This window comes from Lissotriton helveticus, chromosome 2_1, assembly GCF_964261635.1.
Source record: "Lissotriton helveticus chromosome 2_1, aLisHel1.1, whole genome shotgun sequence".
NCBI lineage: Eukaryota > Metazoa > Chordata > Amphibia > Caudata > Salamandridae > Lissotriton > Lissotriton helveticus.
The window spans coordinates 1,795,534,943-1,795,558,497 of NC_136059.1; the positions used below are offsets into that span (position 1 = coordinate 1,795,534,943).

Sequence of the window (23,555 nt, forward strand, 5' to 3'; positions counted from 1 at the left end):
TTTGGGAATTCTTTGACCAATTTGCTCTAAATTTGGCATGCCAAGGGGTTAAAGCTTGACTGCTTTCCTCCCCCTCCCAATAAGCATAAAATTGACAAGGGAGGACAAGCAAATAAGTGAGTAGAGATGGGATTTACTTTTGAGCGAGGTGTAGGGCTTAACCCGGGTGTGGAACATGTAAGATGAAATACTGCAAGAGAGTCAATCAATTCAAGGTGAGTTAGGTGGTTGCAGGAAAGGACGAGCAGTCTTAAAGAAAAGAGTGAACATTGTGTTCATTTATTCTCCCAAATCCAGTAGGTGACATTTAAAATACCGTAAGGGGTTTCTGGGGAAGGGACAGATGGCATATGCTACCAAAATCTGAACAAATGTGAACATCTCGTATTACCTTGTATTTACTCATATTAAGATATTTAACATTTCAAAATAGCAAAGATGTCCATCTTTTCGCTGCAAAAGCACTTTGGCCAAGTATGTTGGTAAAATGCTTATGGTTTTAAGGAACCACTTTAGAAGTGGATGAGGCAGCCACTGAAGTCTTCCTTTAGACAAAGCCCCATACGTCCCTCAAACCCCCAACACACACGTAGGATGCACAGCTCAATTCTGAAGAGAACAACTTTTTTGTCAAAAGTGTACAGACTTGCACTGGCCATAAGGGGCGGCATCTGCAGAGAGCTATAGAGAGCAACGGTCTGCGAATGTTGACCAATATCCAGGCTGCAGAGTGCTTGACATTCAGAGAACCAAAGGGACCACGTGACTCTCTTATGTTAACACAGTTGATTTGCACAGTCACAGAAGAAATCGGTGCTAATTAAACTGCAGCCAACAGATTTACAGTTAATAAATAAAGCATGCATTAACTTGTCAGGAAGAGCTCAGAGATTAAAGAAAACCAAAAAGATGTGCGATTTCTCTGCAGAGTAGGCCTGGATATAAAGTGACGTACCACATGCCCACATATCAACAGGCTTCCCATATGGATCTTTCCTTAACACTTCAGGTGAAAGGTAACCTGGTGTCCCAGCAAAGCCTGTAGAGGGAAAAGCACAGAGAAATAAAGTTAGGCAGACATTACACATATTTCAAGCCAACACTGCTTTGTGATATCACAATGTTGTGCAGACTACAACAGGCAACACAATATTAACAGTAAGCTGAAACTACCCCTTACACTAAAGGTATTGACAGAAATTATCCTGGGAGAGGACTGGACTCTTTTCTCCAATCAGGACAATGCCGCAAACCGAGGCAGCCATAATGAAATAGGCACATACAGATAAACAGCTCTCAGCTTTCGAGAAGCAGTCAAAACTCCTACCCACTCATGAATTGGTTCCCCAAACTTTTTGCTTTCCCTCGGGATCTTATCCCACTACGGCCATCTGCAGGTAAAAGTACTAATTATGGCTTGCTGACCTCAAAAACAAAGAAAGATGTCAGATCACAATAATTAATTTCCTCCCACTCTATTCCCTTCCGGAATCAACTACCCAACTGACCTATCCAAAAATGGAGCAAAAAAATTAAAACGCAATATTTTAAGGAGTGACGGTAAAATTCTCATATCTGACTCCGATTTTCGCTTCTCAAAAGGAGTCATTAAGAACAATATGATCTTCCACATAAGATGCACAGCTAAATGACGGAATGCATTTTGCTTCCTCAAGACAGTCGAAGCCTCACACTACATTCTCTATGGCCTCAAACGTATATCACCCGCCCTTCATTCAAAGCAAAATCTACCATCTCAATTCATGAAAATGGCCAAACCATCTTCAAAGCAGCGGACAATTACCTTCAAGTGTTTAACTCACTTTTTAGTGACACCTTCCAGTCACCCGTCTTGAACCCCAATCCACTAGCTTAAACTTACCAACACCATCCACAGATCATCACCCAACAGCAATTGCAGCCTCAGTATATTAACAGACTCACAGAGACTCCTACTAGACCCTTCAAACAAACAACCCTCTCAGCACAAGGAGCAACTACTCAACTACAGTAAGTGGGTCAGTGCACAGGAAACATCCCCCGGCGAACTGCGGGTGATAGGAACCTTGCTAGGATTCACTCAACCCAACATAAAGCCTGACTGGGTCAACAATACAACTAACAGGTAGACCAAGGTCTCTACCATATCCTCACCCACAAAGGCGGAAAAACACTCTTCCACACTGAGCAACCAAAACATACAGCCAGGTTACCCAGAGGCATCCATGTAGCAACTAGATAACTCCAACCAACAGACATGTTGAGCTGAAAACGACTAACAACCTATGGGCCAGATTCTTACACCCCAGCATTGGTGCGTATAGCAAGACAACCTCTAGCACAGCCAGAGTGATCGTTTCAAACTCAACCCCCACCAACTCACACACAAAAAACCTTCCAATGGATGAGAAACATAAGGCAAGTTAAGTCCCTCTAGTGGACCTTGAAGAAACAATGCTGTGACTACTACTCCCCTCATCAAAGAACCTCTCAACAACTGAACTTACCACTCGCTACAACCCAACAATGTCCTCCATCCTGGACTAAGTGGCCCTGCTGAATAAAACAAAATTGACAAACACACCCTCGAGATCCTTGTTCAACAAAGACCGTAACACTGACAGAAGACAGCTCAGAGCGTCTGAACGACTCTGGTGAACAAGCCATCAACAGCCCACCTTGAACAGCTACAGACGAAGTACAGGAAATATGTCAAAAAGAAAACATCATGAATAAAAAAAAACCTTCTGCAACACTCATGATGAGGCAAAAAACTGCCTCAGAGAGATCTTCAACATCATCAATCAACAAACCTCCAAGCCAGCCTTACAAAATACTCAAATATACAAACAACGGTGTGACAAATTCACCAATTTCAATAAGGATAAAATCACGAAGATCAAGCTCTCCCTTGATGACTATAACCAGTCAAACAATGAGAATCCCCCCTCCGAGAAATAAACATAACACCACTCCCTCTCTCCACAGCAACTCCAGCAATGATCACGCCACAGGACAACAGATGCAACTGAATCCAAGGATCCACTTACCTCCTAGAAGCTGGAAGGTATACAGCTCAATCTCTGAGATTGACATATCTGCCCTGCTGACTACGTCTAAGCCCTCCACCCACCTAACGGAACCCCCCTTTCAGCCTCCCTGCTAAGAAAAAACTCAATCATATCCTAGCGTCCCTCTGGACTAAGATTATTATATACAGACCCTTATGACTGGAGTGATGACAAACTGTCTCAAAACCCAGTCAAGTCACACCAATGCTTACAAAAACAGAGCTGACCCGATCGACTTCTAGAACTTCAGACCGGTTTCCAACCTCTCCTTCCTAGTCAAAACTCTAGAGATGTGTCAACAATATCCTGGACCTGCACCAATCATGCTTCAGGAAAGGCTGCAGCAAGAAAACAGCTATCTTGAACATAGTAGATGACTTACACAAATCTCTGAATACAGGCAGATGCTGTCTGCTCCTACTCCTAGACCTATCAGTAGCCTTCGGCACAGTTGACCAAAAGTTTATTCTGGATTACCTCTAAAAAAAGGTTAAGTGCAGATGAGGCGGTTCTATGGTGGTTCACATCCTTTCTACAAAACCGCCCTCAACAAATCAAATTAAGCAACCAAACGTCTTATACGACATAATAACCCAGGGTATCCCTCAAGGCTCTTTCCTTTCGCCCACACTGTTCAAGATTTACACAAAACCCCTCACCAACATCCTCAACCAAGCAAACACCTCCCTCTTCCATCAATAAACAGATGACACTCGGCTCTACATGGAAATCTCCTCACTAGACAACAAGTACCACCCTCAAATAAGTCCAACATTGGCTATCTCGGAACCACCTAAAATTCAACCAAGACAATAACGAGTTTCTCCTCATATCACAGACAGAATGATCCTCCTGATGCAAAAATGGAAAAACTCCATAGACTCTCTAAACTGAATTCTAACCCTAGCTACTCTGTCACCTTTCTAGGAATCACACTGGACCCTAAACTGATCAAGAAAGATCATGTAAAGAATAGTGTGAAGAAAGCCTTAAAGAACCTGAAACTTCTGAACACAATCCAACCCTACTTGCCAACAAATGTTCTTAAATCTGTCACTCAAGCGAATAACTACGAGGAACGCCACTCTCACAGGAACGGCTAAATCCCACCTTGCCCTCCTCAGAACCACAGTCAATGCGGCAGCCACAATGGAATAAAAAAAAAAATAGGACTACATAACCCCCGCCCTGAAATAACTGAAATGGCTCCCAATTGACGCTTGCTGCCACTTCATAACCGCTGGTCTTACCCACAAAGCCCTTCACACTGAAAAACTAGCTTCCCTCGCCTCAAAACTAAAAGAGGCAAGTCAGATGAGATACCTAAGAGCTCAAACACCCTACTCCTCATTGCGCGTAAAGCCCACAAACAAAAAACACTGGCTCGCTCTTTCTCAAGCTTTGCCCATAAAATCTGGAATGCTATCAGAACGAATACTTCCTTCTATAACTTCCAGAGACAACTGAAGGACCTTCTCCTGAACCGGCATCTCAACTAGCGGACTATCTATCATCCAACTAGGCTGTCAGGTTGGCCTTTGATATTATTCTTCCTCCCTCGTGCTCAACCACTGATTTCAGTGCTGTGACTCAGCTGCTCTGCCTATACTTGTTTTTGATGTGAACATTTACTATTGTAAACCTCTCTGTTATCTTCGGTCTAGCTAGTGCTATATCAAAGTCTTGAATAAATAATAAATTATCCTGGCGATAGCACTGCATGAAGGGCTGGTCTGGAAATCCATACCCCCGCCCCCATAAAATGTTCACAGGTTCTTTTATTATACATATCCCTGTGTGCAATAATGGGAATTCTTTGGAAATGAGCTAAACATGTTTTTTGTGCTGGGATCATGTCAGGTTAGCAAATAATCCTTAACTTCTCCTTCCAATAAGAATTTGTTCAGCAATGAAGTGTCAGCAGTGTAGTGTCAGACCCGGTTGCCTCATAAAAGTGACAACTCTTGATTATCTGTGGCTGGCATGGTTTTAAACTAGAATCCTTAGAAATACCCGTGTGATGTGTTTTGCTCGAAGGCAATCATTTGCAGTAGGCATTAGTAGAAGTGTTCTGTATGAACCATATGCCATTGAGATCCTACAGTGCAGGCCACTCATCTTCCAATAGGTTAACATTCATTGGTTTGTTCAGTCGTTAAACTTTTCATCTCCAGCTTGCATTAAAAGTACACTTTCTGCAGCAAACATTTTCAGAAATAAGACTATACGACTATGCATCATGTTTTCATCAGTTATTATTATTATTATGCCTGAACCTTAAACGCATACAATCACCCACACCATTTATTTTCTTAATTACTCAGCTGGCTTCACATGAATTCACATATGAGAACAGATGGTCTCTGTGGAGCTCAAGGTCATCACCAGATTGGAGCTACTACAATCTTGCCCTTAAGCATGCAAATGTCCATAAGAATGTCAAGCTAACTGTATTCAAGACTGTTCATATACATTTATCAGGTTCAATGCACAAGTCGCTTCAAGGGTTCAGGGCTTCAAAAATAAGACACTGTTAACTGCCCCACACAAGTTTGCTAAATAGTTTGGAGACAAAGCCTAGGGTTGCCATGACTGCACTGAGCAGCCATCTCTCACTAGAATTCATCAACCTTACAAACTGACTATCTCTATCTCTGGTCAGATTTATAAAGGGCATACTATTCAACTTAGCTTTTCCAACCTTCCTGAGCAAGAAACAGGATTACCAATGCTGCCAGTAAAAGATTTGCTTGCTAGGGTCCTGCGATGGTGTTCGGATTGGTTTTGAGGACAGACAGATGCAGGTGCCACTAAGCACTCGAAAAGGGTTGATAAAGGGGGCTTCTAATAACTAGGCCTCCAAAGTCAGGATCTGTTGTGGAAGGTTAGCCTCACTAAACCTCCTGGTCTCCGTGAGGAGTCGAGCAGTTAAGGCAGTTCAAGGAAGTGGTGTAAGGCTCATCTGCATATAGTAAAAAACACTTATCACCTTTGCAAGAAAACTCATATCTAATCATATGTAACAAATGTTGGGTTCCAAAAGGAGATATACTTCACAAAACACTAAACTAAATACAGTGAAAAAACATAGCACTGAAACCCAGGGCCATTAACTATGCACTAGGAATAGGGTTTGCGTAGTTGTAATGCACGTTCATCTCAACACAGTTCTAGTGTTCCTGAAGCTTTCAGAATACTTTAAACAGAATATAGCTGATGCGGTGTGTAACAAGTAATTACAATGTTACTGGGTCTATAAAGGGTTGGGAGTTGGCAAACCAGTATCAACAACACAACATAGGATAAGTCTCTTTCCAAAATGGCTGCAAAGTTGACAGTTTATAACAATAGAGATGGTCAAACATCTAAACAGTACAAAAACGGTAAAACATAAAAGCAATTCAAATTATAGTACACATGGTACCTGCATAGCAAAAAGGTAGTGTATCGAGTTGGGACAAATGGCACAATCTGACCAGTGAAAGCAACAGCTTAAAGGTACAAGTGAGCACCCTAAACCACAAAAGTCTTATTTCTGGTTAGTTGGCTAGGTAACAGGGTACTGGTCAACCATGAACAGCACCACTGGATGATCAATAAAAGAATATGCTCCCAATGCACAAAGCAATAGGTCTCCCCTACACAAAGTGAGCACCTGAGCTACCAGAGAGCACTCCTCGGTTCCTGAAGAGAAATCTGAGGTACTCATCAGCTGCTCAAATATGCATGTATGTTTTATTTGCATATGGGAAGATGGGTTTTGGAAGTGAGCTGTTAATGTGTCATAGTGTGGTGTTCTTTTATGAGGTGTATATTAGTTACTTCCTAAATTGTAGCAGTCCCGGAGCAGCCCTGATGGATATATGGATGTTGACTCATGATCTGTTGTTCATCAGATGGAGTTCAACAGCAAGGTACCACATCAGTTTTGTCTGTGTTGACAATGACAGATGGTTTCATCTAATCGACGACTTCGGACATGCAGGCGGTGAAGTATGTCGAGGCGCTAGATGTTGCATCTAAAAGGAAAAGAGTGAACTGGGTGTCATTGTCATAGGAGATGATGTTGAATCCTAGGGTACCTTGAGGTTAGCAAAACGTACCGTGTGGACTGAGGAAGTTGGTGTCAGTTGAGCTTTAGGGGGCTAATCTGATTGGCTGGGTAGGCCCGGTGAGGAACGAGTAGATCAAGCGGAGGGGGTGGCCTTATATGCCAGTTTCTGTTAGGCATTTAATGAGGATGGTGTGAAAGACTGTGTTCAAAGGGGTAGATAAGTACAGTAGGATAAAGGCTGCTGTGTCTCCTCTGTCCCTGGTCGGTCGGATGCTGTCTGTGGCGGTAGTGAGGGTGGTCTTGGTGTTTTGTTTGGGCATCAATCCAGATTGGGAAGGGTGAAGAAGGTGTCTCTCTATTAGGTGGTCAGCTAGTCCACCTTGATGATTGTTTTCCATACCATTAGCAGTGTAGGGTAGGAAAGAGATCGGCTGGGAGTTCGCCAGTGGTTTGGAGGATCCTGAGGGTTTCTACTAGAGGGCTAGTATTGTGACACGAGTGGGAGCATTTTTTAATAATGAGAAAATAATGCCTATTTAGCTGTTGTTGAATATCACATTGCAAGGCCTAAGTCGACATTACTAGATATTAGCCTGTTCTCACTGACTTGCACTTTTTAATTTATAGACAAAAAGTGTTTTCTTTATTTTCTATGAAGGAATGTCCTAGTTCACATCTCTAGCTGGAGTTCTTTTCCATTTAAGAAAACAAAGGAGATTGTCATTTAATGGTGCTCTAGAAGTTGTAAATAAAATGTATTAATTTGCGTTTCACGAGCAAATAACAATTTCAAGGTTTGCTGTCCAGGGCACAACTGTGCTTCATTCATTGCTTAAATGGTTTATTGCACTTTATTTACTTCAATAATGCAATGCCATTCCCCTTATTTGTAGGGTAAAGGGTTCCAAATTATTATCTATCTTATGTTTCTCATAACACAATTTCTTCAGTGTTGACTGGTTCATGTAATGTATCCTTGTTAGTACACCCCTATAATGCGAAATCTCACCTTGTGAAGTATTTAGTTTTTCACTGTCTGAAACTTTTGTGGTATGCGTGTCAATCTTTTCTTGTCTTCGAATCGGACCAGACTATGGCAGACTGCTATCTGACGTTGTACTTAGATTGTTGGCTCTTTTTTGGCGGCAGACTACATCTCAGTCCTTTTATAGGATTAGATTTAGACTTTTCTTGACTTTTGAACTTAGTAGGTTTCTCCAAGTCCTTTGCTGAACTATATTTTGATTCTAGCTTTGTACTTACTTTGGAGAATTAACTAAAGTAATGATCTCTGGTAACTGGCTTAATTTGACACATTATTGATGTAGATTTTGAATCTAATTAACTATTTGCGCCTTCTGTAATAACTCTTAAATTTGAATAAGCCTTTATGATTTTGACTTAGAATTTTGTCCTATGAAGATTTTCTTTGTTGTCCTGCAATGCTGTGGGACTCACACAGCCCTGCTCCTGCTTCTCAACATTTTGAGCTCATTTAGTTAAAGTATTGACACATGTTTTCAGGTATCTGGGCAAGTGGCTGTGTTGAAGGAGCTGCACTGATGGGGTTCAGTCTCTTTTTAGAACGGTGGTATGGGCAGGATTTTGATGGTGCTTCTGAGTGGATGGAGCTCAAGGTCATTGTGATTTCAAGCATGATGATGGTGTGCCAGGTGGTGATGGTGGTGTTTTAGGGTTATTCTCGATGAGCAAGAGGGCTGTGATTGTGGAGGGGAAAAGGCTGAGGTTCTAAGGTGGTGCAAATTTTCCTGATCTTTTCTCTGAAAAAGTGGGAAAGCTTGGTACAAAGGTGCCATGGGGGGATTAGGGGTTATGATGATTGTGGAGCTTGCTATCCATAGAAGCCTGGCTACTTTGGAGATGTATTGCAAAAGGTTCCAGCAGGAGAACCACAAAAAGAACTACTTATTATTGGCTGAGATGGTTAGCTGCCCCGCTTGGTGTGCTAGGCTGCCTGAGACAATGCACCAGGAGGCAGGCCTTGGCATTAACAAATACACCACAAATACAAGGATAATTCTAACCACAAGTGGAACCATTATAGCAAACAGAATTAGCTGGCACACGGACAACAGCCTTAGAAATTACGATGCACTGTGCCTGTGAGGCTGCCAATGGTGAAACCTCTGAATGTATCTCTAAAATGTTGGCCTTCTCAAGGGGGTTGGAACAGAAACATCAGTTGTGGAACCCCTGTGAATTCAGGAGAGACCCAATGCAAGCTAGGTTTCTCTAAGTCGTCACACTGAGTAGCAGCCTAGGATATAGGCACGTAATGAAGCGGAGAACATGTATTTTCTGATATGTGGCACAGCACCCTTTCATGTGTGGCTCATGTGGCACAGTGATCTCCAAATTCTAGAAAACAGACACGCGAAATGTGTAGACAAAATACTCTGGAAAATAGTATTTTAAGCTTTTAATGCACTGCTAAAGTAATCTGTGACATGGAGGGAGCTGATGTTGTGAATATAACCTGTGCACTAAAATAGGAGATCTCAGTGGCAATTGAGAACATTTTATTAAGTTTATGAAATACATGTACCTCAAAAGGATTATGAGACTGCCAATGGTCAGTTTAGGGCAATCATTTTAGATGTTGCTGTTCCTTAGTGATTTTCTAGCTTAGCCATTTATAGGTTTGTCTTTTTGGAGACACGTAAATCAAACATTTGGAAAGTATGTGTGCTGCGCTATTCAATGTATGGGATTAGGAGTAGAAGCCTGGAGCTCCACCTGGTGGTTGCTGCAAGCCTCTGCAGACTCTGTAAGAACATGACGGTCAGTGAGCCATGTATGGACTGTCTTGTGAAGAATGTAGATTAGAATGTAGATGTCTAACTCTTTCACACTTTTAGATCAGGAGTGCAAGTTCTGATCCTAGAAGGGTAAAGAGATCCTTTCAACTATGAAAGCACATGGGATACAATACTCTCTATGTGATAACCTAAGACTTAACTGGTATCCTTCCTAATGAGAAAGATCTAATAAGGAAACAAAGGGAAAAATTCAAGCCAAAGGTGGGGAAAGGCAAAACCGTATTTATATATAACCTTCACCCACACTAGTAGTGGCCATGCTTTATCATTGGGTTCACCCTGACTCCTAAAGGTCAAGGTGGGTTCGACCATAATCCAGGGAGCTCAATGAAGAGATTTTGTAGGTGGTCAATTTTTTTTAAATGTCCTCATTCACCCAAAGGCATCCCTTTATTCGCAGGGTTACTAGGCCCAGTTAAAACTATGAATATGAGGGGCAATAAGGATACTGTTGACCTATGACCCTAATTTGTAATCGCCAACATGTTTCTGCCCCACTCTATTGGCCTCAACAGGGCCCGGGCATTCTTCAGGGCAGTAGCAGGAAAAAAGTTCCCCCAGTGACTCACCGCTGCCAATTTTACAGGTAAATGCGTTACATACAGAAGATAAACTTGTGCATGCAAAAAATACTTAGGTGCACATGCTGTGTATCCGAAGTACCTGAAAAACAGAAGATATGTTATTTTCATTCATACATTCTGATTTATAGGTACATATTGTGTCCATATGCTTTCAAACGGGTAATGTTTCAAACATTTTGAGCCATATGCATCTTTTGTCTTATGACTCCTGGCAATACTGATCTTTGTCCCATGAATTTCTGCAATAACACCTGATGATGAAGTATGCCACTACTAGAGTGGGTGTGGGTTATATATATATAAAAAAGTTTTGCCTTTTCCCACCTTTAGCTTAGGTGGAGTATATGTTTTTACCTTTGTTTCATTATTAGATCTTTCTCATTAGGGAGGTTACCAGTTAAGTCTTAGGATGTCTAACTCTCCCAACTCCTTGGATTGTGGACTGCGGCAACTTGATTTCTAACTGTTCAGGAAGCTTTTCATTGTCAAGGGCAACTTTTCCATCACCGAGAGATTGGTTCATGAATGTAGCACTGAGGGAGGGTTAGACAGTCTATAAATCATTACACCAACTAAGGTGTAGCTGTTGGAGTTAGAAATTGAGGTGGTGGTTTATCGGAGTGTGATAAAGTGTTATATTACTCTGAACAGTTCTGTGTGTCGGAAGTTGGTTCAAAGATTTCGCCTGTTATGTATACTTTTGTTCAATTAATATTGGTTATGGGAACACATTTTCAGAGTATTGAAAATACAGTGACTGTATCCACATGATCAATAAATATCAAACAGCAGGTCGGAGGCACTTATTCGCGATTTCCCCTCTGGTAGATACAGGATGGTAAGCATCTCTATCAGTGTAGAATGCATCCTAAATACATCCTATGTTGCTAGGCAGGCCTTCCTCTAAGAAAGATCCCATCCCATCTCCAGCCAACAGGTAGTGCCAACCACAATTAAAAGAGGTGTTTCTGTGCGCTCAAACATAGTCTCGGAGACACAAACAATCTGGTTTACAATGCACCTGATTGGATGGCCCTCGGCACGACATATAGCTTCATTAATCTCTATTAAATGCCTGTGGCAAACTCTACAGGTATCTGTCCACTCTCGGGTCATTCTGTTGAAAATGGCAATGTATATGCACATAAGCAGAGTTCATTTGTGTTCACTGTACCCCTTGTTGTAAGCAGAACGGATATCGCGAATCACTGACTGTGTTATCCCGCCAACATAGACCCATGCACACACGTACACGACAGCCATTTTAGGCACCATGGCCTCTCTGCCCGTTTGTTAAACCCCCGGCACCCCTCCCCGCGCGCACTGCTCATGCATCGGCCATAAAACCCTCTCCCTCTGCGTGACCCTGCTCTAGAAGTAACACTCCTGCTTGACCCACACCCCCCCATTTCCTCCCAAGAACACCCTTCCCCTCTGCTGACGAGCCCCCCCCCCAGCTGCACTTGGCCTTTCGACCCGGTCCCAAGTCCTAAGACCAAGCCACGTGGATGTACACCCCCCCTTTTTTCTGCCCAGCATAACAAAACCGTGATACACCAACCGAAGTGCCCGATCTTATCGCCTGCCCAACCTTTGATCTGATCATCCCCTCCTGCCCTCGTGTCCTGTAGGAATGACCGGCTGAGAGATCACAATCTATTGTTACATTCAGGAGGGGAGGATGACATCTGAGCGACTGGTATGGGAATAGGCCTGAAGCTGGGATTCCAAGCATGCTTTTTCCTACTTCAAAGCGTCTTTATTGCAATAAGGAATGTTTGTGCATCATAAACGTGTATAAAAGACGAAGCCTCAGAGAAACTTGTTAGAGCACCTCCTGAAGACACTATGCGAGTGTCCGACATGACAGGCTCTCCTCATGAGAAATAAAACTCTGTTCTTGTTTTCCTGCTTCCAGCGCCCGTCTCTTCATTTGGTAATTGTTCAAGATGGGAACTAAGAGGCGTCTTGCGCCAGCATCCTGGGCATCAGGTGCGTTATGGGCTGACTTTTCCACAATTGGCGCCCAACGTAGGGCCCATCAGCGACATAAGGTCTGGTAAGAGAGGTCCAGACGATGGGGTGAACATCTAAACGATTGGAGTATACCTGCCTTGAGAGGGCCCTCGTCCGGCTGCCGATTGAATGAACTTTACCGATTCCGAACGGACCTCTCTCTCAAGTGACCTACTGTCCTGACTGGAATCCCACAGGAATGCTGCGGTAAAAACATGGAGAAAGAGAACGATCGGGCGCTGGAAAAGGGAAGGCGAAGAATTGCCCACACGGTCCGGTCCGGGTAAGGTTAAGTAGGACGTCTTTACGTCCGATTGGTAGGAAGGCTTTATGCATCTGATTGATTGATTGTACTTGAAGTATTGGTTCTCTTTGAGACATTTTCTATTTGCAAACAGCGATGAATAGGAACGTTCCTCTCTCTTTGCAAATAGTGAAGGATAGGTAATGCAGACTTTTGTCCCCCATTGTAATCCGTCATGCCTATCTTTCTCCCCACTGATTGTTTGTTATCGATTTTTATCGATTATTGCTCTTTGAGATATTCCCTGTCTACAAACAGGGAAGAATAGAAATATTCTGCCCCCCTTTGCAGATAGTGAAGGATAGGTAATGCAGATTTTTGTCCCCTATTGTAATCCGTCATGCCCATTTTTTTCTCCCCACTGATTGATTACTTGGACATTTTATTGTTCAAGGAATAGTTCGTTCGAGGCATTCCCTGTTTGCAAATAACATAGAAAAGAAATATTCTGTCTAATCTTTGCAAGTAGTGAAGGGTAGGTAATGTGGACCTTTGTCCCCCGTTGTAATCTCTCGTGCCTATCTACTCCCCACTGATTGGTAAACTAGTTCCACCCGGACCATTTATTAAAGGTAGGTCATCTGGCTCAACCGGAGGGCACCCCTAATAAAAGGACATATGCAACAATAACGAAGTAATCACCGTATCCTGTTAACAGAAACTTTAGCATGAAACACACTAGAAAGGAAAGAAAAAATAAAAAAAATAAAAAACAAAGAAAGAAATAAGAAAGCAAAATCAGTAGGCCACTGATGAGTTTTTGATTTCGCTACAAATAGGAAAACGTTAGAAATAGCTCACGATAAAATACATGATTTCGCTAGAAATAAGAAACGTTAGAAATAAGCCCGTAATAAGAAACATGAAAATGGTGAGAGAAGCCAAGCTTGACATCGCGACGGCCACGAGGCAACTAGGCTTCGCCACCCCTCACTGCTCCAAACATGTCTGTCCCACCGCCTGCCACGCCCCAATAACGGTAACATGAGATAGATACAAGTCAGCAGATACCTACCCCCCTTCTGGAAACTCCCGAAGTGCAACAGGTTCGCGGCTACGCCCATCCGGAAGACAAGATATTCGGCACGAGTAGGGCGGGTCCTGCTGCCGGCCGTCGGCCGGGGAGGTCGTCGCATAAGGTGGGCCAGAAGAGGAGCCGAGGCCGACAGGATCCGGGCGTCCCCTCCTCTTCTTTCTTCAATAATGGCTGCGACAACACGGGGGGGATGTCTTGCTCATGCCATCGACCCCCCCCCTCGTATCTCCTGGTCCAGCCCCGGCTTGGTATGAGCTCCCCGTTCGGCCCTGAAGCGGCGCCTTGCAGGCCACCGGGGGGTGATGTCTTGCCTATGCCTCCGACCCCCCCCCCTCTCATCGCCTGGTCCGGCCATCATGAATGTCAACGCCGAGAAAAACTGCATGGGGTGCGCTGGGAGGGAGAGGTGGTGCGAACGAGCCTCTCCCACCTCCCCAGGTGGAGGCCCCCAGTGGCACCCCCAACGCTCCACTCACCCGACAAGGGTTCGTCCACTCTTGTGATGCAGTGACTGCTGGAACTCGTAAAATGGCGGTCGACCCTGCAGGAGCGGGCCCGGCGTGAAGGGATGGCCCGGTTGCTTGTTAATTAAGAAATGAGTCCCACAATCAGAAGTGTTCTCCTCGACTTTGAAGATTCTATAAGAGCCACGGGGCCCCCGACCCCCGCAGACACCCCCCGATGGGGAATGACTGCCATGATTGCCTGCGGAACGATGAAAATGTAGCCGCGAGATGTCGGCGCTCCCATGCTGGCGCCAGCCTCAGTTTGAATGACTAAAATCCTGCAGACTACAGTTCGGATCAGTTCCGGTGAAAACCCAGTATGACCCGGTAGAAAAAAAATTGTTGCCTCCCTCCCCCTTTGACTGATGGTTCATACCGCCGATCCTTTCTGTTGCACTTTAACGGAACTTTTGGACTGCCGAAAGAGGCTCTGGGCCAACCACGAGTTGGTGGAGATTTTGACTATGCCTGGATCTGCCTGGCTGCACCCAAAATGGCGCCGGTACAAATGAAACTTTCAACTCCTTGTTGTACCCCGATTGCTCAGCCTTGGTGTCATGAGATATGTATGCAGTTTTTTAAACACATGGATTGATATAGGATGTGTACTGATTATATGTTCGGACAATGAATTGATATGGGATGTGTACTGTCAGTTCGGACAATGAATTGATATGGGATGGGTACTGATTATGTGTTCGGACAATGAATTGACATGAGATGGGTACTGATTGAACATTCGGACAATGAATTGTTGTTAAGTTTTGGTGCATCATGATTATTGAAAGTTCGAATTTCAACACTTATGATACTCGCTCACACTGAGGTTTCGATATGATTTTATTGCACTTGTCGCACTTTTTATTATGAAATCAACGACCACCGACTCCATTAGGTTTTCCACTAATAAGTATCCCCACATGTACAGTTCCAGCCTGCTCCGTGGCCGGCCCACGGGGTTGTAGGCCCGTATTTGTGCACCGACATTCTTATTAAAGATTTTTGGAAAAAGCAAACGTAGTTGTCACGCGTAGATTGGTAAGTTTCGAATAAATCACCACTATTTCCGATATAACTAAAATACAGGTGAGATGGCTCAGCTCGATTAGTTAAGGGTTAAAAAGTATAGTACTCGGAGGAGCCTAGCCTGCAACCATGATGGCCGCCTGATCCCTCGGCTCCGCCGACCCTCTCGCTTTCCCTCCGAAGGGCTACTGATCCTGCCGGTTATCCTGTGCCCGCGTTGATGTTTCGGATCCAGGAAGTTGTCCTGATTCCGACGGTACGCTCCCCGGCGTGCTCCCTGCAGCAGAGGCGGCGGAACGTCCTTGTCCCTTTCTGGGCGGACTGGCGGTGACCGGGTCTTTGTTCTGCGAGGGCGGCCGACCCTGATTACACCAACAGCTCCCACTCACGACGGCGCGCGGTCGGCCGACGGAGAGCGGCTGCAGTACTGCTCGTCTCGCTGCAACATGCTATCCCGCCCAGCTCACCTTCACGCTCGCAACACTGTTCCCGCGGACGGTGCTACACTGTGTCCTTTCCCCAGCCTGTAGACGGCTTTGAATGCCTCTTTGCCTTCCAGCGCTGTTGTGGGTGCCATTTTGGACCGAGCGCTCGGCGCTCGCAACTGCCGACACCGGGCTGCACTAAGGGTATCTATGGCGACCGGCGCTGCACCGCAACTGAGTGCGGTGTTATAACGGAGTGAGTGGCCCCTGGGCCCCCAATGTGGCTTTGCTCTACGGAGTGCTGACCGGCTACTAACGATGGATGTCGACGACCAGTTTTGGGGTGAAGCTTATGTTTGTGAGCCCCACGTGCGGGAAGCTGCTGCATCTGCCTCACCTGCGGCGTCTCTGTCGCTTGACGATGTTCTGAGCGCTTTGGGTACTTTGCGAGCTACCCTATCTACTAATGCCCGGGACCTGGGGGACCGACTTGATGCCATTCTGCCCGCAACTGGCCGTGTTGGTTTTCGTGCTATGACCGCTTCGCCACACCCTGTGCTTGGCTGCCGTGAATTGCCTACCCAGATCTACGTGGAGACGTTGGAGGACCCAGCCGTGGTATTGCCTGTTATGGTTAAGCTGCAGTGTGGAGTGTCTGGGCTGGTGCAATGGCTGGGGAATAGTTTTGGGACGCTGTGCCGGACTACTCCTTTGTGTCCTACTGGCGTGTCTTTCTGCCCTATCCTGACTTTGTTACTCTTGTTTTGGCCGATCGCTTTTCGAAGGTTGCTGCTGTGTAATTCCCTGTTTTGTGCAGCCGTCGACCACGGGACATTGAGGTGGACAGACCTTGGTGGACAGAGCTCTGTATTGTGGTTGTCGTTTTATCTGCTTTTTCCATCCAAGATGGCTGCGCTACGATGGTGCCTCATCGTCGCGCTCGATCGGAGGGGACAAGGTTGATGATGTTTTTTCCCTTTTTTGCCTTCTGCTGCCTGTTTTGAATGGATAATGCTCGCTGGACTGGGGAGTTGGACGTTGGTTATGCTTTGGGTTCTGGACCCGGGGGGGGGGGGGCAGCTGGGACTACTGATGTTGATGGTTTTGTTTACAACTGTTTAGCCCTCCTCCGATCTTCACTGATTCTTTTTTCTTTTTCTCTTTTACTATTTCTGTATTTCGGGTACTCTTCGGGGCGACAGGCATGCTGCTGGGGGGGGGGGGGTGGCCGTAGCCTCTGCATGCGTGTAGGGTGGGGGGGGAAGGGGTTTTCTCTATTCCGTTTCTATGGGCCTTCTCTTTCTTTTTCTACATTCTTATTTCTGCTCTCTTTCTTGGGTGGTGGGTGGGATCGATGCGGGGCGGGTGACGACTGGCGAGTAACGTGTTGTGGGATTGTTCATCCTTTTGTATTGTCTGTATGCCGCCATTTTGATTTAGCTTTACGACTTGATGGATCTCTGTTGATGTACCTCGCCCGCTTCTGTTTTAGACGGATTATATTGACTTCGATCCTTCTCAGCTCCTACTTTTTCGTTATACTTTATAAACTTTAAAGTGTAAACCTTCACTTCTCCTACTTCTCGGTATTACGCATGTCCTCAGTGTAATTCAGAATGATTGTGCTTTGTTCCGATTTGCTACCGAGTCGCCATATAGATTGCTACTTTGACCTACAAGATGTTGAGGCCGGCCGGATGGTTGTAGGCCCGTATTTGTTTGCCAATACTGCGTAATAAAGGTTTAAAAAAATAAAAAAAAGTATAGTACTCAGAAATATTGCAAATATGAACGGTCCAGGTTTTTTGTTGTATGTGTTTTTTCATTTTTGTACAGCCTAAAGCAACCGCTAAAGATCCTGGTATTTAGCCTATACTTTATATGCTACCTGTATCAGGAAAGTTGTTTTAAAATGCCCCTAAGTCGCCCCGAAGGAGTGCCACCTGACCCCCCTAGTATGAACGACAACGACCCCGTACCACTGTAGGTTATCCCTCTTCCTCAAAGGAGAGCACGAGCTCGCCCCCCCACTTTACACCGACTGCCCTTTGTTCTGACCCCCCCCCTGCACACGATCCGTAATACCATTCTTGGGCGACCTATGCTATCCACAGGCTTCCGATAATCATCTCTCCCACACTAAACGGTCCACCTGGGCTTAAACGCCAAGTTGGCAGGGACTGCATCCCGTGGAGATAGGCCGAGTATGTAGTAAGTAAAAGCCTTTTCGGGTTTATGCGCGCTAATGTGTTTTTAAATGCTGCCCCCACCCCCTTCTTTTTCCCTCTTTCTGCAGGTCACATCGGAACGTCGATTAAAGTCGAAAAAATGGTGATCTAGCGGACGAAGAGATGGGAAAAAGGGGTTTGATTATGGTGCCTACACACGACGAGTAAACAATGACTATTTCTCTCCCTGAACTTAGCGCTTGGGAGGACAGCCTGAAGCGGAAACTACAAAATATGACTTCGCTTGGCACCCCGAATAATACAACCAAGAATGACGTGCACTAATGAATAAATTCCTACGTTTAACTAAATAGGAAAAGTTTAAGGAATATTCTGAGGTGAGGTTTACCCAAGTACCCTCCGCCTGGAGGACTAGGAATGTTGCCAATGTTTAAAATCTACTACCTCCTTTTCGCACCCTCATAGACATGAAACTCAAAGCTGCCCCATTGTTCTCCCAACTGACACCCACTGTTGCCTCAGCCTGGAAACACATTTGCAAAAAAAAAAAAAAAAAAATAATGATTCGAGAATCCCACCGTGAGCATTAGCCCGACCAGGTTAGTTCTTGACCAATTGACAAAGGTGTAAGTGTGTGCAACCAAAGCCACCAGTGAAGGCAGCCGACGATAAAAGGTAAAAAGAGCTTAGGATGCGCAGCATACAGGAAGAGATCATTTTGGCCAATAACTGTTCTATCTCGGATTTTTGTATATGATACATGTACTGTCTCCCCCGCCTGTGTTTGTGTGTATGTAATGTATGGATCTACGTCGTCCCTCTGCCTGTGTTTCCGTATTACTTAACCCCTGCTGGTTGGTGTGTGTGTTCGTGTGTGTCACACACACACACACACACACACACACACACACCACCCCCCCCCCCCCCCAATTGGGTCTCTTCGAACACAAAGGTGTTCGGCAAAACTAAAACCATTGTAACTTGCCATATTACTACCTCTCCTTTCTGCAAAACGATAGAACCCGAGTTCGTAATGAAAAGAAAGGACAGGTAAGACGACTGATGTCCCCTAATCTGGCCTTTTTATAGGGGGACTATAACGTCAATGGTCTTCTGTTTTTCAGTTCGTTAGAAATGCAATCCCCAATGCCCAGATTGCCCCCCCCCCCTCTGCACTTAAGTGCGGATGTCCAAAGCGTCCTCGCTTCTCCCGATTGACCCCAGCTCCCTGTCCAAAGCGTCCTCGCTTCTCCCGATTGACCCCAGCTCCATATCAGCTATCCCCGAAGCGTAATTGATGACCTTGATTAACCGTCGCTCCCCAAGAAAAGCATGTTTAGCCTCTGCCCCCCTCTCATGATGATAACCCCCCTGCTTGCAAGAGTTAGCCGACCCAGAAAGGGAAATGTAAGATTTTCTGTACTTGGGTTAAAAAAAAGGCGAGTCTCTACCTAAGGACTCGATTTCGAGTTTGATAGAATACACTGTCGATGGGAGTCCGATTTCTCTCCACGTACGTCACGAATGAACACCAAATAGGCTTACGAATTCAGTGGAAATGCCCTCCTACATACTCCATAAGTGATGACTTCTGACTGTGACCGATGAACCTATCCCCCACCTACTTAGGATTGGGGACGGAATTGAGATGTATAAATGTCTTCTCCTGCCAGTTTTTCTAAAACTTGTTTTGTACCCATTCAAAGATACAATCACCGGAGGAGAGGAGCTGGACGTGACGCACAGCCTGGCCACAGATCATGAAGCACGTGTGACCTCAACCAAAGGTGGAGTCGCAGAGCAACGAGGCGCGGGACGAGGCACCACTCTCAAACTCGGCAGATGAAGGAATGAAGGGCTGCCTTGAAGCCCTCGATTTGCTGACCCACTCGTGCCTGAAGTCCCCGTCCCTTTTGAGCCCGACTGATGGGCCTGCCTGCTCGTCGTCCTTTGCTCCCTTGGTCCCTTGGTGTGTTCAAAGATCTGATCCCGCTCCGCCCTCTCTTCCCTCGATTATTCAACAACATCACCCTTTTCGCATAACTTTTGACTCAGAAAAGAAGAGCAGCATTTAGATAGAATAAGGTTTTGCCACGGAAGAAGAAAGACACGCAGGTGCCCAGCATGAGGCACCCCTAAGAAGATCAGTTAGGAAACAGGACTGTGATCTAACAGCAGGGGACTGATCGCACCCTGCAACGCGTAAGGATGGATCCGAGCTGGACCTATAGCTCCACCGCCGGTGCTCAACAGCGCCAACGAAAGAAGACGGACTACCAGAGCCTACCAGTGATGGCTCGCTGTTAAAAAGACATTGTGACGAAGACCCCCTTTCCTGAACTTTCTACCCACCCCTTGACTAATTGCTTGTATCGAACTGAATTCCTCCCTCAACCATTTTTGTATTGCTTTCAAAAATGTTACATCGGTCACTCATGTATTTAGTTTTCCAAAAGTCTCATATAGCACTGACAAGACCCGAAGGTATCAGAGCACTTTTTACTGTATGTTGATGTCACCGGAGAGAAAGTCAGAACCTGATTCTATAATGTGTCGGAACCTTTTTCTTGATTGACCCCGACTAAGTATTATGCCGATCTCTAGACTTGTATGAATAACCCAACAAATGTAAATTCATATGTACCGCATTCCGCCAATCGTATCGACTGCATATGGTTACACGCAATCTGCTAGTATTGACAAACGCTATTTCATTGGCCACACATGGCTATATGTACACTCCGTCAGTTGGGGTAAACACCGAAATGAACTAACTTATGTTAAAAAGCGGCGACTGTTGAAAATGGCAATGTATATGCACATAAGCGGCGTTCATTTGTGTTCACTTTACCCCTTGTTGTAAGCAGAACGGATATCGCGAATCACTGACTGTGTTATCCCGCCAGCATAGACCCATGCACACACGTACACAGCCATTTTAGGCACCATGGCCTCTCTGCCCGTTTGTTAAACCCCCGGCACCCCTCCCTGCGCGCACTGCTCATGCATCGGCCATAAAACCCTCTCCCTCTGCGTGACCCTGCTCTAGAAGTAACACTCCTGCTTGACCCACACCCCCCCCATTTCCTCCCAAGAACACCCTTCCCCTCTGCTGACGAGCCCCCCCCCCCCAGCTGCACTTGGCCTTTCGACCCGGTCCCAAGTCCTAAGACCAAGCCTCGTGGATGTACACCCCCCCCCTTTTTTCTGCCCAGCATAACAAAACCGTGATACACCAACCGAAGTGCCCGATCTTATCGCCTGCCCAACCTTTGATCTGATCATCCCCTCCTGCCCTCGTGTCCTGTAGGAATGACCGGCTGAGAGATCACAATCTATTGTTACATTCAGGAGGGGAGGATGACATCTGAGCGACTGGTATGGGAATAGGCCTGAAGCTGGGATTCCAAGCATGCTTTTTCCTACTTCAAAGCGTCTTTATTGCAATAATGAATGTTTGTGCATCATAAACATGTGTATAAAAGACGAAGCCTCAGAGAAACTTGTTAGAGCACCTCCTGAAGACACTATGCGAGTGTCCGACATGACAGGCTCTCCTCATGAGAAATAAAACTCTGTTCTTGTTTTCCTGCTTCCAGCGCCCGTCTCTTTATTTGGTAATTGTTCAAGATGGGAACTAAGAGGCATCTTGCGCCAGCAGCCTGGGCATCAGGTGCGTTATGGGCTGACTTTTCCACAATTCTGGGTCATAAGAGTAAAGAGCTATTTGTACAATCATACCTGTACTATGTAAAAAATACTGACCAAACAGAATGAGTAGATAAAAAGAACAGCATGGGAGATATTAATTTAATTACATGTCTCTCTTAAAAGAAGCATATGGTCAGTGGAAAAAAAGAAGTCTATAAATAACTGTTCACCAAGCAGAAAAACAAAACATTGCCTAGAATTAGTCAAAGAAAGCCTGACTCACAGACTTGTGGCGAATTCAAAGGCAGATTTATGGATTGCTGTAAATGTTTGCACAGAAAGCAATAACAAGAGTCCTCACCATCAACAGGCGGTCAGATAGTGAGAAAAACTTTGGTAATATGACACAGGGTTCAGATGTGAGGGAGGTGGGAAAAAGCATGTTAACACCACTACAATAGTAAACCAGGCTACCTACTTTAAATATCAGACACTGCTTAAGCACCATTGGCTGACAAACCAGGAACTGAGAAGTAGGTATTTATCAGGGTGCTGGAAAGTGGTACCAATGCTTTGGTCAAGACTCCTGCCGAAGGTAGGAGTGACTGTTTAGTAGGGATTCACAAAAGGGGGTGGTGATGGACAGAGCATCTGAATTAGGCAGAACACTCATACCTAGTCAAAAGAAAAGGGCTTGATCCATCACCGTTTTTTAGCTCACTGCACCATCCCAGTTCAGAACCTGGCTACATGCAAATGAGTCTGTCCCTGGCCCAGTGCATCATTGGAACAGGGCAGACCAAACTACCAAGCCAATTCTTTACTGGAAAGGAAACAAGCTTCCGGGGACCGGTTTCTGGCATTGCAGCCGTCTTCGGCCCGGCTTGCTTGAATCTTGATGGTGCAGTGAGCAAGGGACTCAGGTCTGAGCATACCCTGCCACTCCTATAGTGGCCAAAACGATTCACAAAAGGGGGTGGTGATGGACAGAGCATCTGAATTAAGCAGAACACTCATACCCAGTCAAAAGATCAGGGCTTGATCCATCACCGTTTTTTAGCTCACTGCACCATCCCAGTTCAGAACCTGGCTACATGCAAATTAGTCTGTCCCTGGCCCAGTGCATCATGGGAACAGGGCAGACCAAACTACCAAGCCAATTCTTTACTGGAAAGGAAACAAGCTTCCGGGGACCGGTTTCTGGCATTGCAGCCGTCTTCGGCCCGGCTTGCTTGAATCCTGATGGTGCAGTGAGCAAGGGACTCATGTCTGAGCATACCCTGCCACTCCTATAGTGGCCAAAACGATTCCTAAAAGGGGGTGGTGATGGACAAAGCATCTGAATTAAGCAGAACACCATCAGGATTCAAGCAAGCCGGGCCGAAGACGGCTGTAATGCCAGAAACCGGTCCCCGGAAGCTTGTTTCCTTTCCAGTAAAGAATTGGCTTGGTAGTTTGGTCTGCCCTGTTCCCATGATGCACTGGGCCAGGGTCAGACTATTTGCATTAAGCATGAGCGCAAAATCCGCTCCGATCGCGGATTTTGCGGATTTTCGGTAAATCCGCGATCCGCGAACTCTCGCGGATTTACCGAGAATCCGCAATCCGCGATCGGAGCGGATTTTGCGGTCAAAAGTTCAAGCCTGCATAATTTACGATGGCGCCGGCAAGCTGCCAGCGCCATCCTCAAATGGTTACTTAATTAGCTTCGACAGGAAGCTCTAATAGATAAGATACAGCAGGGGCTCGAGCGCCTGCTTTATTTTAACAGTTGGAGCTTCCTGTTGAAGCTAATTAAGTAACTATTGCAGGATGGCGCTGGCAGCTTGCCGGCGCCATCGTAAATTATTTCA

General features: G+C 45.5%; 1 protein-coding gene across 17 annotated transcripts in view; it reads right to left on the reverse strand.

The window, feature by feature from the left end:
- CAMK2D (calcium/calmodulin dependent protein kinase II delta) overlaps positions 1 to 23,555 on the reverse strand; it is an 805,387-nt gene that overhangs the window by 263,944 nt on the left and 517,888 nt on the right. For all 17 annotated transcript variants that reach the window (XM_078676756.1, XM_078676751.1, XM_078676753.1 and 14 more), the window contains exon 8: positions 956 to 1,039. In XM_078676756.1, the coding sequence (XP_078532882.1) occupies positions 956 to 1,039 (84 nt within the window). The remainder of the gene's footprint in view (positions 1 to 955; positions 1,040 to 23,555) is intronic.